The 15,228-nt window shown below is 43.5% G+C and overlaps 1 protein-coding gene across 2 annotated transcripts; it reads left to right on the forward strand.

Annotated features, from left to right (window-relative positions):
- The first annotated feature begins 1,076 nt into the window (after positions 1 to 1,076).
- Positions 1,077 to 13,609, forward strand: LOC147208518 (E3 ubiquitin-protein ligase RNF38-like). 2 transcript variants are annotated; one of them, XM_086136773.1, is made up of 13 exons: positions 1,100 to 1,167; positions 2,071 to 2,246; positions 6,783 to 6,835; positions 7,158 to 7,339; positions 7,830 to 8,256; positions 8,449 to 8,589; positions 8,711 to 8,902; positions 9,196 to 9,357; positions 9,433 to 9,536; positions 9,714 to 9,795; positions 9,874 to 9,995; positions 10,166 to 10,265; positions 12,731 to 13,609. In XM_086136773.1, exons 2-13 carry the CDS (start codon positions 2,072 to 2,074, stop codon positions 12,791 to 12,793), a joined length of 1,803 nt encoding a protein of 600 aa, XP_085992899.1. In that variant the 5' UTR covers positions 1,100 to 1,167; position 2,071; the 3' UTR covers positions 12,794 to 13,609. The 2 variants fall into 2 exon arrangements, with proteins under 2 accessions (XP_085992890.1, XP_085992899.1); XM_086136764.1 differs by having other exon boundaries at positions 1,077 to 2,246.
- The last annotated feature ends 1,619 nt before the right edge of the window (positions 13,610 to 15,228 follow it).

The raw sequence follows: 15,228 nt of genomic DNA on the forward strand, positions 1-15,228 counted from the left end.
CAAGTGTTTGTTTTTCAATGCAGGCATGTACTTGTGAGATTTCTCACCAATACTTGCAAACGCATGAATATTAAAACACAAACCTGTGTAAACTGGATGATAAAATTTGGAACAATCAGGGGCGTACTTATACCTCAGGGAATCACAGGCAATTGCCAGAGACCCCAAGATTTCCATGGGCTCCCACTCCATTCATCCATCCATTTTCTGATCCGCTTATCCTCCCAAGGGTCGTGGGGCGTGCTGGAGCCGATCCCAGCTGTCCTGGCAGGCAATAAGTGGGGTACACCCTGAACTGGTTGCCAGCCAATCGCAGTGTACACATTGACGAACAACCACACCTCACACCTAAGCACAATTTAGAGTGTTCCATTAACCTGCCACACATGTTTTTGGAATGTGGGAATACCCCGAGAAAACCCACACAGGCACGGGGTGAACATACAAACTCCACTCAGGAAGGGCGTACACCTCTGCACTGTGAGGCCGGAGCGCTAACCAGTCAACCACCTGGCCGCACAGTATAATAAACACATCCATGGGTATAATAAACCCATGTAAAATTAAACATTCCATTGGAAACAATGTTTCCTCCAAATCAGCGAAAATAGTTATATACTGCTTGTTGGGAATTTTATGATAGAAAGAGCCTCCTAAATTGGTGCTTCAGTTTGGAATTGTAAACAGATGATGGCTCTTAGGTGCCATAATAAAATGTATGGTTAATTTTTCTTGCTACTCAAAATGACAACACGAAACCCAACGTGTTCGTATCGTTTACTTGTACGGTTAGTACTGTAGTATTTCTGGTTTGAAGCTGTTGAATTATTAACGAACTGAGGGACTGCCTGCAAGAGTCTTGCTAGGCATTACTAATCGAATCCTCAAACAACATTGCGGTTGCATTCAATCATTGTATTATTTTGTCGCATTTATTGTATTTTCGTACGGACTTGAATGATCTTAATTCTACGTAGACACTATATGTGGGGGATTTGCCCCCAAGACAAGGCAGGTAGGCGCTGTATCGTTTTTCTGTGATCTGTTGAGAGTGACTGGACATAGTATGAACTTCCCATTGAGTGATCTCCACTACACTCCCTGCTGACCGGAGAAAACATTTGATATCGAACGCAAGAAGGGGATTTAATTGACGCGAAAAAAACGGTAATATTTTCAACATATGGTTTCCGGGGAAGACGCCGCACGTCTGTGAAACACCGTTTGCCGGTCTTACGTCGCCATAACACGACGTTTTGTCCCCGCTAAACGTCGCCACGGTTTGACTTGTTTTTCCTGCCGGAGCAAGCTTCCTGCTAGCTTGTGCTAGCTCCGACATTATGCCGATGAACGTTCAATTATAGCCTGCCGTCGCCGCGGGTGGAACTTTACCACTTGCGGGTAGGTTTCTTAGTTCGTGTAATTTAAAATCGAAAAGTTAAGGCGGCAATAGTGTCACAGTCCGCACTCGTTGGTTCTCTTGTTCGTCGCTAACGCCCGGTAGCTTAGCCATGTTGCTGCTGTGAGGGCTTTAACTCGTCCAGTAAATCTCGCTGGTACATGCGCGAACAATTTAGCTTGTATCGAACAGAAGTCAATTTGTATTAAACCGAATGTGTTGACTTTTGTGTGAAAATTTCAGTGGCCATAGTCGACTTCAGTGCTCACCCTGTGAAGAAAAAAAAAGACTAGTGTCAACCTCTTTTTGTTTGGTCTTTTTTGGGTGGGTGGGGGGGATTATCACTTTTTGGTTGTAAAAGTGTCAACTGTCTTGTCAAAACCACACATTTCAAATGCATTAGATAGCACTATCGGATTAAGAACGTGTTCCGAGCTAACTCGCTTAAAGCGAGACTGGGAAGCTGTCCGACGGAGGAGGTTCCTCTCTTTTGAGTCTCGAGCCGACTTTTCCACCACCACCACCACCGCCGCCGCCGCTCTCCGCGTCCGCCGTAGTCAACCAATGGACCCCCCGAGGACACGCTCTCGGTCCCGGTCCGGCTTCTATCATTTCGCCGTGAGCAATCCTCCAGGAGGTAACAGCGGCGGTAATGTGCTCGGTAACGGAAGCATGATGAGCGCTGGCGTAGGAGGAGGAGGAGGAGGAGGAGGGATGAGCTTCCCGCAGCAGAGCAACGCCGTCTGGGCGCCGCACCGCGGCTTCCCGGAGAGCCAGTCGCAACAACCAGGCACATACCTGGCCGCAGGGACGCAGCGCCACGGAGCTCACCGCCACCCTGGAAACGGTAAGTAGCGTGCTCCTTTACATTTGTATGCGATAGCTCACGGGAAGACAACTGTCAGGCAGCCTCTGGGCAACCCATTGTGTTGTAGTGGAGGATAACGTTTGTCCAATGTTTGAACGTTCCTCCACAGCACAAATTCTGTTCTTTCAACGATAATGTTGAATTGTTTTGATTGGTTGAGGTATTTATTTGACAGGATACGCGGTTCAGATAATGGATGTTTGCTGCACCACATCAAACGTGAGGTATTTGCTCCTCTCAGCTGATTAGTTCAACATTAGAAACAGCTCTCATCATGTGTTGGTGCAAGTTTTGCAGGGTTTTTACACTGCTTGTGCACCAGTTGTTGACGATTAATGTCTTCAATCAGATCAGGTCAAAACAAATTGCGTTTGGAATGACATTGACGGTAAGAAAACAATTACAATTGAGGGAAAAAAGAGATAAACGTTTTGAGCTAGGGCTGGGCGATATGGTTGAAAAGTGTGTCACAATCTAAATATTTCATATCTGTGTGTGTGTGTGTGTGTGTGTGTGTGTGTGTGCCTATTCAAAATATGTAAACAAACCAATTAAAGATACAATCTATTAAACATATTGGCTAAATAAAACACAACTATCGAGAGGAAAAATACCATTCAAAATATCTGGGAGTCAAGCATGCTTGTGTGCTCCAAATTTTCTCTTAAGTCACGGTAATTGTGGCAGAAATCTAACGTCAGACTGTAGCTTCTGCCTACGGCATGCACCATTGATGGGATCGAGGTTTGCCTCCTGATATTTTTATTTATTTGTTTACAGTCAGTATTGAGTGCAATTTCTATCGATATTGATCATGTCTATCATGATCCATCCATTATCTGAGTTCTTATCATCACAAGGGTTGCAGGCATGCCGGAGCCTGTCACAATTGTCAACGGGCAGTAAGCGGGCTAAACCCTGAAGTGGTTGCCAGCCAATCACTCATCGACAAACAACCATTCACAACCACACTTAGGGACGAGTTAGAGTGTTTCATTAACCTCCCATGCATATTTTGGGAATGTGGGAGGAAACCGGAGTACCTGGAGAAAACCCACGCAGGCACAGGAGGACCTGCAAACTCCACACAGGAAGGCCGAGGCCGGAATCAAACTCTGGACCTCTGTACTGTGAGGTGGACGTGCTAACTACTAGATCACTATTCCGCCTGCCTTTCATGAATCAATTATTGCCCATGCCTAATTTGAGCCTGTGTTAAGCCATGCATGTGATACATTTAATACATCTCTGACAATATCAGTTTAGAAAACCCATATCTTTTTGAATGCAAATGTATGCAATTGTTGAATTGGATGTACAGTGATCCCTTGAGATACAAATACAGTAAACCTACTTATGGGGTTTATTTATTGGCAGTAGGCGGGGGGAGGGGGGGTATGCCCGGAACTGGTTGCCAGCCAATCGCAGGGCACACACACAGTTGAGGTTTTTCTGCCAAATTAAGGAAAGATTTGCGTACTATTTATTTAAAATACAGTGACCGCATCACTTTGCCATGAAGAGAATTACAAATGTAAAATGACAATGTTGTCATAGAGGCAGCTAGCTAAATGCTTCATAACAGATCAATGGAAACACCATTGACAGGCTATTGAATAGCAGTGTGTCACAGTGATATAACCCTTTTAAGCAATGGATATTTGATTACTAATGGTGGAACAGCGCATGTAGAAATATATACACATTGCTCATGTACACTAATTATGTATGCACTAAAACAAAAGGTGCAATCTCAATGCTTGGGAGTCTGCAAGGTCTCTGCACTGATTACATTTAAGCTTTAAGCTTTTGGTTTTCTGTGATTTGAATATTGCAATTTTAGATCGTGAGCCCATGTTCCACAGTCCGAGGCGTGACATGTCACTTAATAGTGTTGGTGTGCGTTATTCCAACTGTCCCTATTTCACACACATTTGCTGCTGCGGGCTTAGCTGCACCCTGTTCAGTTTTTTGTCTTTTTGTTTGCATTTCATTAACATCGCAAGACAATGTTTAAGTAGCTATCATTGTCAATTAAAACTGTTTTACCATCTCATTGCAGCTCAAAACCCTCTCAACCCTAATCCTAGGTACTGGGATCAAACAAAGGACCCTTTGTTCATGGGTTGCATTGTTCGCCAACCATGCACCGCAGAACTATTTTATTGAGACAAGCTTGTTTCCGAATGATTAAGTTGCAGAATACTTCAATTTTTGAGAGTATGAGGCATCTAATGGCAATCTCATTCTGTGTGGTTTGCCATAACAACTACATGATGTTAAATAGGTACATTCGATTCATACATCGTCGTTCTTGCATGTCAAACACACTAGATTTTGTTTTAGCAGGAGGTCAAAACTGTGCACTGGTTTAAGGCAAAGTTTAGTAATTCTAATACTAAGGAAAATAATGGTTTCAATGGTGTTATGCTTCAACAACACCACTATTCTGAGGAAATAAGATTGTTTTCTCTCCAACAGAGCGCCATCAGTCTGCCTCAATGTGCCCTCTTTTGACCCTCCAGGCTGACAAGATCTAGTTCTCAACAAAACACACGAGGGAAAAGGACCCAGTGAGGTCTCAAAGTTGACGGAGAAAGATATAAGGCAGCGTTTTGCCTCCAGTGTCAGCTGGTCAGTCAGCCGTCTTGGCATCTGTTCTTCACAGTTGCAAGCGGGGCGTCTTTGAGCCGTTACTATCGCAGACTTCACATGGCCCCAGAGTGGCTCTGCAAAGGACAACAAAGGGGTGGGATTTGCTTTCAGATCTGTTGTTTTTGAGGTGACTCACTGGATGAGGGAGACATGGAATGGAGGGCGTAGAGGCGGGGGAAAAATATACAGTTTATTATATATATATATATATATATATATATACGTATCTCTCTCTCTCTCTCTCTCTCTCTCTCTCTCTCTCTATATATATATATATATATATATATATATATACACAGTATATATATATAATTTTTTTTGTGATGACATATTTTTGTGCCCTGCAATAAGCTAAATTCTTGTCACTGAAGGACATTTTTCTTTTTGCATAAAACTATGTGTGCATATTCTGCATCCAGATTGGACATGTGCCCTGTCAGATAAGCAGCCGGCCTCCTATTGTTTTTCTCCACTGCATATTTATTACATTACTGGGCTGTTTGTTGATTATTACCCCCTCCAAAGAGGTTTCTTTGCTGTTTGTCTGATTAACAGGATTCTGCAAAATTTATATTTGATTTTGATGTGTTCTTTTCGAGAGTGGGCACGGACAAAAAAAAGAGTTGGAAATGGAAATAAATATGCTTTTGGAGTCTTAAAAAAAACTGCAAAAATATTTAAAAACAACATCACTATGGCGGAAAAATATTATGGAGGAAATGGAAAATGTGGTTGCGTGCGTGGTCAGTATGGGAAAGCCAATCAAACGTTGATAGAGAAACGAGTGTAGTTTTTGTTTCCGCGGCGCTTTTCCAGCATTGTCTAGTGGAATCACATTATTTTAATAAACGTAAATATTTGAGCTTTTTTTGAACACTTCTGTTGAGGTTTCGTGTTTTCAGAATTGCAAGGATACAATACAATACATGCTGATTTATATAGCGCTTTCACAACAGCGACAGCTGTAACAAAGCGCTTCACAAAACAGTTAACATAAAGTAAAATAATAAACACAATACATAACATAAAACACGGACAGTCGTGCAGTCCTAACCACTTTTCCGTCACACGCTTTGTTGTTTGAAGCAGTTTCAGATGAAAGAGGAGAGAATCAAATGGCCACCTCTAAAACCTGAGCGTGTGGTTGTCCTTCGAAACACCCCCAAAATAAATCGAGATCAGGAGAATTTGTGAATAATTGTTGAATCTTAATGACATAATTCGGTCATGAATCTGAGCAGTTTGGTGTCCAACCAAGTTCGATCTGTCTGCACTCTATGCCATTTTTGCGAGTAGCATTCGTATTATATAAAGATATATCTAGAACTTGTTGGGAATTAACTCCATGTACTGTATAAATGCCACAGCTGTTTGAGGGTGGGTTAAGCCTGCATGTCACTTTGTTGTGACACATTTTTCATTGGTTTGTCAATTTATACACATAACTGAGTCAAATCGATAGCATGTGACTGCCCAGTGATGAGTTGAGAGTACCTTGAACAAGGAAAAGCATGCAGTGGCAACTGTTTTTTGGTACAAATGAGGCAAAGATCCAGTGTGGCTTTTTCCACTGAGAGCCTCTTCTGCTTTGGTTTAAGCAACTATTGGAAAAGCCTGTCAGACCAAAGAAGCGCAACACTGATTGATTAGGTCAACGTCTGACGTCCATTTGTATTTAGGAAAACAGACCGATCACTGTTTCATATCCTTTGTGATCCTCTACAGGAAAATCAAATTGAGGCAACCGGTTTGTCGTGCTGGCTTAGGCGTGTATGCCTGTGTCTTGTGATGATGTTTTTCTCAGCACCGTCTTATCTAATTATGTTCCCCTATTCCCCTCCCGTTTTCTTTTGCCTGCAGGAGGAGTGCTACACTTTCACCCAGATAATATGTTCAGTGAGGATCGAGACAAAGTAAGCCATGGGATATGATCTATGCATTTGGCTTCATGTCATGTTATGTCATTTTGGACACTTCTTATCCTGTACAGCAGGGGTGCCCAATATGTCGTTTGCGATTGACCGGTACATCGAGAACTGATCCCAATTCGATTGCGAGGGGTGTAGAGGAAAATGGGGGGGGGGGGGGGGGGTGTGTCTTTGTGCACGTTAATTTATTACATTTAAAAAATAACAATTTGTCATTTAGCTTTGTAATGATTTGTTCCATGTATGTAATGTATGTTTGTCTGAACAACCACTCAAGCACTACTCCTTCTTTGTCCACGGTTTATAGATAGAAGACAGCCCAAGCCCAAAAAGGCAGCGTCTTTCCCAGCAGTCCATTTTAGATCTAAGCTCCGCCCGCCCTCCGACCCCTTCCTCTCCCATTCGTCCCTGGGAGCTTCCCCCGGGTCGCAGGCCACATGCCCACTACGCACCTGAGAGATGTCACACACCTGTCCGAAATAGAAGAAGGTACGTGCATGCACACTCGCATGCATTTTTTTGCAGTTGTAATTAACAGATAGATTGACTTTATTAACCCCTTACAAGAAATCAAGTTACGATTAAATTGTAATGATGTAAAGGACTTTTTACACTGCACTGAGTACAGTACAATGAAGTGTGCAGATCACCCCATTCATGATGTGCTGCCATCTCACAATGGCATGATGCTGTGCTGCAGAGGCTGGCGGCGCATGTGTGCACCTGCCACCACGGCACATGCAATTGCGATGATCTGGTATGCAAGATGGTGAGGGAGTGATTTTAGAGCTGCACTGACACGAGTTGATTTTGAAAAATAAAATCAAAGTTGACTCATTCGTGCATGAAAGACTCAATCAACAATGTCTAGCTCTGTCATAAAGTTAGTTAAAGAAACCTTTATTGGTTAATTTAGTGCTCCATATTTATGAAGTGCAACATACAGTAGTTCATACCGCAACCTCTTCTCCCTTCTCAGCCCTCCAATGCGACGCCCGCGTGGGCGCAGAGACCGCCTGACGCGTCATCATCACACACACAATCACCACCACCATTACAACAGCAACAGCCACCATCACCACCCCAACACTCACCCTCACCACCATCACCACCACCACCACCCTCACCACCTGCACTCCCACCACGGGTTGTCACCGGGCCACCAAGATGAGAATTACCGTCACTCAGTCCCCACTCAGGGCTACCCTCCGTATGGCCAGCAGCCCCCTCGAGGGCTGGGGCCCGGGTTGGAAGAGCGCCAAGTTTACCATCCCCCGAATCCCTCCCCAAGGCCCCTTCATCCGTCGTCAAACCTGTCTCCACGACTGCTGCACCCTGCGACACATCCGCAGCACCCACACCCATTGCAACAACAGAGCAGTGGGGTGTTGGACCTCCACGAACAGGTGAGTTTAAGTGAGGGCTTGAATTTGTATCTGTTCATGGGTTCGTTTCCAAATGATTGGTTTGTCTAAAATGGAATTGAGCTGCAATACAGAACACCTTTCATGGAAGTACAAATATATAGATCCGTTATTCCTGTCCACTTTAAAATGGCCGATTGAATATTGGTCACTATCCTTGTTCTCTGTGTTTAGGGTTCAGCTCCAGTATCGTATACGGTGTCCCCCCCGGGTGCTCCACCTGGTCTGCCGCCTCGTTCAGGCCCGCAGCAAATCCCAGCATGCTCGGTAGTCTTCAGTGGACAGCACTATCCCGTCTGCAGCGTTGCTCCTCCTGTGGGTTTTATTGTTTTGCAGCTAAGTTTATACTACCCAGTCTCCATCTAGGTGTTCTTCACGTTTTGTTTGATATTTCTGCTCAGGCATTTATATTCTGAACTCTCATCATTCTTCTCAGGTCCTGCAGACTTGTTCTGTGCAGCACCTCCCCATGCCCTACCCATTCCCGTCTCTGCTGTCCAGTGACCCAGCCTTTCTCCTCCCTCCACCCCCTCACCTCCCACATCCTCCCACACACCTTTCCCACCATCCAGCTCAGCTGCCACAGCCTGGGCAGTTTGGACCCTACACCACACAGCAGGCGCGTTCAGTAAGTAGAAAGGACACGTTATTTGGGGCCATAAGATTTTGATAGTCGTCCCCTGTTTGAACTTGAAGAAAATCAGGAAAATGTTCGTTGGTTCACTTAATTTCTAGTCTTTGGTGCTTACATGCACCTGCAAAATGGAATGCATGAGAAAATCCAGATGTCTGGCAGTAGTCTGTGACCATTCGTTTTTCTGAAAACCACATGCAATTATAATGTTGCACCAATTTAAGTAGGTAAAATAAAAAATCCGAAATGTATGAACATGCAATTTTTCTTTTTACCTCTTGCTGCAGCCTTTACAAAGGATAGAGAATGACGTAGAGCTGTTGGGAGAGCATCTATCTTTGGGTGCGGGACTCCACTACCCCCCTGCCACCCACCCAGCCCTCACCCCACACTCCACACAGCTCCACTTCCTCTCCCATGAGCCTCTACCCCAGGAGTTCTTTGGAGTGGTGAGTGCCAAGACCAGTTACACTTTGCTGATGAAATGCCGTCAAGTTGACACGCATATGTCAATTGTCTCCTAGTCCTACCCGAACTTCATCCCCCGCCGCCTTGCGAGCCGGAGGTACCGCTCGCAACAGCCTCTACCGCCTTCGCCTTATCACCCCAGCCTCCTGCCTTACTTTCTGTAAGTTAAACTCCATTTTCGTTTGGAAGAACATCATCCCATTTTGAGAAAGTACACCCATTTTCCCACTTTGTCAAGTGCCCCCTACCCCAGAATTGCAAGCTAATTTACCTCAAGGACTGTTTTTCAATTGAAACGAATTCATGACGTGAACAATTCAAGTTTTTCTGTTTGTAGGTCGATGCTGCCGGTCCAGCCGACTGGTCCTGCAATCAGTCTTGAGCTGGATGTTGATGATGGAGAAGTGGAAAATTACGAGGTTTTGTTGATTTGACAGTTTAAAAAATGCACCCCATTTAGTGAATTACACCCAGATAGTAATTCATTTCTGTTGCAGGCCCTCCTCAATCTTGCTGAACGTCTTGGGGAGGCCAAACTCAGAGGACTTACCAAGGGAGACATTGAGCAGCTTCCTTCCTATCGCTTCAACCCAAATAACCACCAGTCTGAACAAACACTGTAAGTGCAGTCGCCAGACCATCCCACCTTTTTAAAGAACTCATTGAAAGCACATTCTTTCAGTGACCACTCATTCAAAGTATTTCCATAAGCAGACATCTTCCATAGAAGCTCTTTCCAAACTCCCTTGGTCACACCAAGTTTGTTGTGCTTTTGTTGTCATCTCGCAGGTGTGTGGTGTGTATGAGTGATTTTGAGTCTCGACAACTGCTGCGAGTTTTGCCCTGCAGCCACGAATTCCACGGCAAATGTGTCGACAAGTGGCTGAAGGTAGGTACCCACCCTGTGGAGCTGGCTGACTCGCAGTGTTTGGAACTCAACACACTACTCGTTAAAATAACATCCTCCCGCCTATCTGTGGATTATATTGTACTGTACCCGAAACAATCCATTATGTATAGCAGCGAAAAGGAAAAAATGCACAGAGCCTGTTTGTATATGAATCGAATCTTATCCTCATGCATTTTTCCTCACAATTTTAAATAAGTCCCAGTGTCTGACATGACATTCTTCAGTTAAAATACACAAATGCTGAAGACACATTTACAGCACAGTATTATCTACTTATCACAAATCACGGGCCAGTTCTCTTTTATGCAAATCCGGAGGAAGGCTTCTGTTAATATGACAACTGAGGAAGTGGCAAACGACAATGCAAGTGGCTTCCCAGTCTTGCCAACTGAGCGACTTTTTAAGATAAGAAAAGATGAGAAAACCTTTATTAGTCTCGCAATGGAGAAATTCCCGATTCACAGCAGCAAAGTTATGGAAGGAAGAAGTAGAACAACAAAATATAGGAGCTGCTGGAAAGGCAGCCACTCACGCGGCGCCATTTTGAAGTCAAAATAACAAAAATAACACAACACAATACATAGGACACAGACAGTCGTGCAATCTTCACCACTTTTCTGCATACACTTTGTTGTCTGAAGCAGTTATAGATGAAAGAGGAGAGGATCAAAGTGTCCTTTCACCAGTGGATCAGAGACATCATGCTGAAAATGTGCACACGTCTGCTACAAGCTAAGTTTTGAAAGCAAACACGAAGCTGTAGCGTCCATTGACGAAAAAGAGATTGGCTCACATCTCCTGTCCCATGTAAATCCACTTCAATTCGAAGCCGCGACTCCCAGTTCCACATCCTCATTGGCGCTGCGTGCTAACGCTTCCTTCTCGTCGTCGGCTCCTCAAGCCTCACATCCATCCAGCCGCAGACCGTTCAACAGCACCGATCTCTCCGCTGAACAAAGTGGGGCTGTGAAAAATGCTGCCCATAACAGGCGCAAGACACAAGCGCCCCGGGACTGTCCAGCAACGACAGTCAAATGGCGCCGACATTCCTCCCAGGCAAAAACAGTGCTGGTATACCAGCCGCCGAGAAGGCACAACCACCAAGCACAGTTTCCTCCTTGATGAATGTCGTGGCCAAAAAATGCTGAAAAAAGTCCACATCAGGTCCACACGACGTAACAACAAACACAAAGTGACAAAACAAACCAAAAAACAACAAAAAAAGCAAGGCTCATGAGAGCACTTGCCGACGGCTGCCTACTCGGGCGCCATCTTGACTTCAAAATTGTGAAGTTTTGACCCCTCTTTCAACTATTAGAAACAAACAAACAAAAAAAAAACCAAGCAACAAAACTCGTGACTTTTTGTGGTGCTATTAGAGACTATTTGAGTCGCTGATGCCCCTTTTAGAGATGTTCACACCACTGGCGCTCGTACAACACCACGACTGGCTATTTAAACGTGTTGTAGCAATTCAAAACGGCTCACTCACGGACATATTTTCAGAATCGGGCAGTCTCTGGGTTGCTTGATTTCAAAATGGACAAGTGATCCAGAGACTCGGCTGTTTCTTTGTAAACAATAAATAGTCCGTTTTCCTTTACAGTAAGTGAACCAGCATTTATTTCAGGGCATATGTTCCAGACCCAACTGCAATAGGTGAAAATCCATGATATAAAACAGGGGTGTCAGCCGGAACCGGCCCCCAAGGAGGTTTGATCAGGCCCGTGGGATCATTTAAAAGTGGAAAAATGCATAAAAGACACGGAATGAATATTTTTAATAAGGTGCAACTCATGGAGTATCCGCTAGGGACACACTGTTTTGATCAGAGAAGAAGACAACAGCAGTATAAACCTATCACTGAGACAGACTCAACACAGCAGACGCTACATGTGAATACTTTCTTTACACATTTAATAGCACTCTCCTTAGTTTGTAAGGTGTAGGCAGGGATTACATTTCAATTTTATATGCACATGTGTAAATGGTTTAAAAATTCCTTTCTTTAGAAATCTCGTTTAATCTTAAAATGCATTCCTATATTTTTCAATACCAATTACTTGTTAAAGTTTTGTGCCTTTGTACAATCAGTGGGATCTGTTGCAATGCATATGTGAACGATAAAAGTAAATGGCACATTTGTCGAAGGATATCTGAGGAGCTTCATGTTTTGTAAAAGATATGCTCATTAAATTTCAACATTTTCCTAATGTTCTTGTTCTTCTTTAGACCAAAACAAAGGAAAGACATATTATTTTGGTTATTTATAGCAGAGTGTGGTATAATTTTAATGGTCTGGCCCACTTGACATCTACTGAGGCCATATGTGGCCCACAATGTGAAATGAGTTTGACACCCCTGATATAGAAGGACTACATACCATTTTTGAAATAGTTTTGTGCGGTTTTGTCATGAATTAAAATCGTCCTTTCTTTCCATAGGCCAATCGGACATGTCCCATTTGCAGGGCCGACGCCTCCGAGGTCCAGAGAGACTCTGAGTGATCACATGATGCGCTTCAATATAAATGTCTTAGACATTATCAGCACTGCCTGCTCTGCCTCTTTCACATCTTCTACGTACATGTACATGATTGTATACACACAGTAAAACAGGCACACAGTTTCCCTCTTTATTTCTATTTAATTGTGTGTGTCCCTGCTTTTTTTTCAAGGGCACAACCTTCCTACTTTCCATACTTAATTACTGTGTGTGTTGGTGTGCCCACCATAAGAATTAACATGGATTTTGGTCAGCTTTACTGTGCAAGCCTCGAAAAGAAAGGGTGTTGTGTGTGTGTGTGTGTGTGTGTGTGTGTGTGTGTGTGTGTGTGTGTGTGTGTGTGTGTGTGTGTGTGTGTGTGTGTGATTTTTACTATACATTTGAGCGCGTGTGTCTCAGAGTAAAGACATGGCAACTTCTCATGAGTGATTGGCGCCACTCCATTTGTACGTTCCTGCACTGTGTTCTGTACAGTCTAACAACGTGTATTACGAGATTCCATTTTCTCTAGTTTGACTTCAAGGGTCCATGGTGCCACTCTATTATTGTGTTTCTTTGTGTTAAGTTGACACTTCATCTTAAACTAGTAATTCTTTTAGCCATGAGTAACTGTCCTGCCTGGCATTTACCTTATTCCTGTCTCCACTTACATTACAAGCGCTTCACAGCACTAAAGCAAGCACATTATGCATTTTTTTCTTTGTTTGAATGATTGTGACTTTGCAGTGGCACATGTTATATAGATAGCTCACTATATCAATATGTATACTGTATAAATGTATGAATATCTGTATACCAAATAAAAGGCTTGATATGAACTTTTTAAAGTTGGACATTTTTATTAGCCCCCATCCCTGTCCTCTTTCATTTTAGGAACGTTGGCTCAGGGATGATTTAAAGAACCGACCTTTTGCATTAAGGTGGTGCAGTGTTCGAGGCTGCCTGTGCCAAAAATAATACAGCAAGGAAAATGCTTGTTAACATTTGAAGTGTATATTTTTCATCCGGTGTTCATTTTGTTTACATTGCTATTTTTCCAATGGATTTTTTTTTTTGGGGGGGGGGCACCCATAACTTGTGTAGTGCTTTTGCCTGTTTTATTTTCTAAGTGGTGCGCTTAATTGAAGCTACCTCAAGATGGTGCTGACGTTTTTTTGGACTACCATCTGTCAACAACTGCCGGATTTTGAGCTCTCTTATTTTCACTTGTCAGAAAACTATTCCTTCGAAGGTTTATCCACATTACATATTCAGCCTAGAATTACTGTACATTATGCTCCAGGGCACATTAAGTCCCTGTGAATATCATGCGCAAGTACTGAACACAGATGTTTGGCTGGCAGTCCACACCTGTAGTCCTGGCTTGACATAACACAGGACACACGCAGCATCGTACTGCACAATCCAGTAGTGTGCAGTAAGCCTATATTATTGGGTATCTTGTAGGTCAAACAGCAGATGTAAGCTTCAAGGTATTTTTCCACAAGGGGGAAATGTACAAATCCCAATGCGCCAACAAAGAAACTATTAGTCACACAAACATGGAACCTTCAGGGCTTCACATGGCTGGTTTATAACTTAATGGATTGCAGGTTAGGCAGTAGACTATCGGTAATATGTAAGGTTTTTAACATTTAGGCCAGCTAAAATCAGGTCTAAGTTGTGGTGTAGGACAGTGTTTTAAATGGAAAAAAAAAATAAGCGCTGGTACAGTGGTTCTTAATCTGGGCTCAATCGAACCCTCGGGGTTCGGTGAATCAGTCTCAGGTTCGACGGAGCCTCTGCCACGGAGGTTAAGATCACTGGACTCAACATGTCAATTACTGGTAGTTATGACACATTATCAACTATGACGTGGGTGGGCAATTAATTTTGAAAAACTGGAACGTGCTAATACAATGTATTGAGAAAAGGACATTGTCTTGTTTCAATAAAATGCTACATATATTATATATACACGGCATACTGTAGGTTAGTAAGGTTAATAAATTGCCATCACCGGGGACACAAGTCATAGCCCTTGTTTGCTACAGTGCTTGTCCCACCTATGTGCGCATAAAACAAAAACACAATATTCAAAATATAAACACTGCATAATTTACATTTTATTTTGACTTCATGGTCTCTGTGAGTGCCACTCAGAGACTGTGGGTGGGCCAGTTGTGGGCCCCGGGCTGTACTTTGCCCAGTTCTACACTCTGATTTTGTGCTTCTGTCCTGCACAGTTTAACATGCAAGACTGTGTGTGCGCGCGCGCTGTCCCAAGCTGACAGGTTACATGGAATATCCATTGTGCTCTTGTGTAGATATATAAAAAGAAAGTGAGGGCACGAAGCTCTGCCTGCTTTATTTAGGGTCACGCTGACACTTGCAAGCACTCTCTGTCTCCCTCTCTTCCATCACAATGCATACACCTGCCCTCAGCAGTGTGAGGGTT

The sequence above is a fragment of the Hippocampus guttulatus genome, chromosome 2, assembly GCF_054856545.1.
Source record: "Hippocampus guttulatus isolate MCC_2025c chromosome 2, RoL_Hgut_1.0, whole genome shotgun sequence".
NCBI classification, from domain to species: domain Eukaryota; kingdom Metazoa; phylum Chordata; class Actinopteri; order Syngnathiformes; family Syngnathidae; genus Hippocampus; species Hippocampus guttulatus.

Bases quoted from the DNA above. Each gene is read 5' to 3' on its own strand.
- LOC147208518 (XM_086136764.1), top strand. From the start codon at position 1,964: ATGGACCCCCCGAGGACACGCTCTCGGTCCCGGTCCGGCTTCTATCAT. The intron at 8,590-8,710 runs GTGGGTTTTATT...CATTCTTCTCAG, and splicing joins TCTGCAGCGTTGCTCCTCCT to GTCCTGCAGACTTGTTCTGT. The intron at 9,537-9,713 runs GTAAGTTAAACT...TTCTGTTTGTAG, and splicing joins AGCCTCCTGCCTTACTTTCT to GTCGATGCTGCCGGTCCAGC.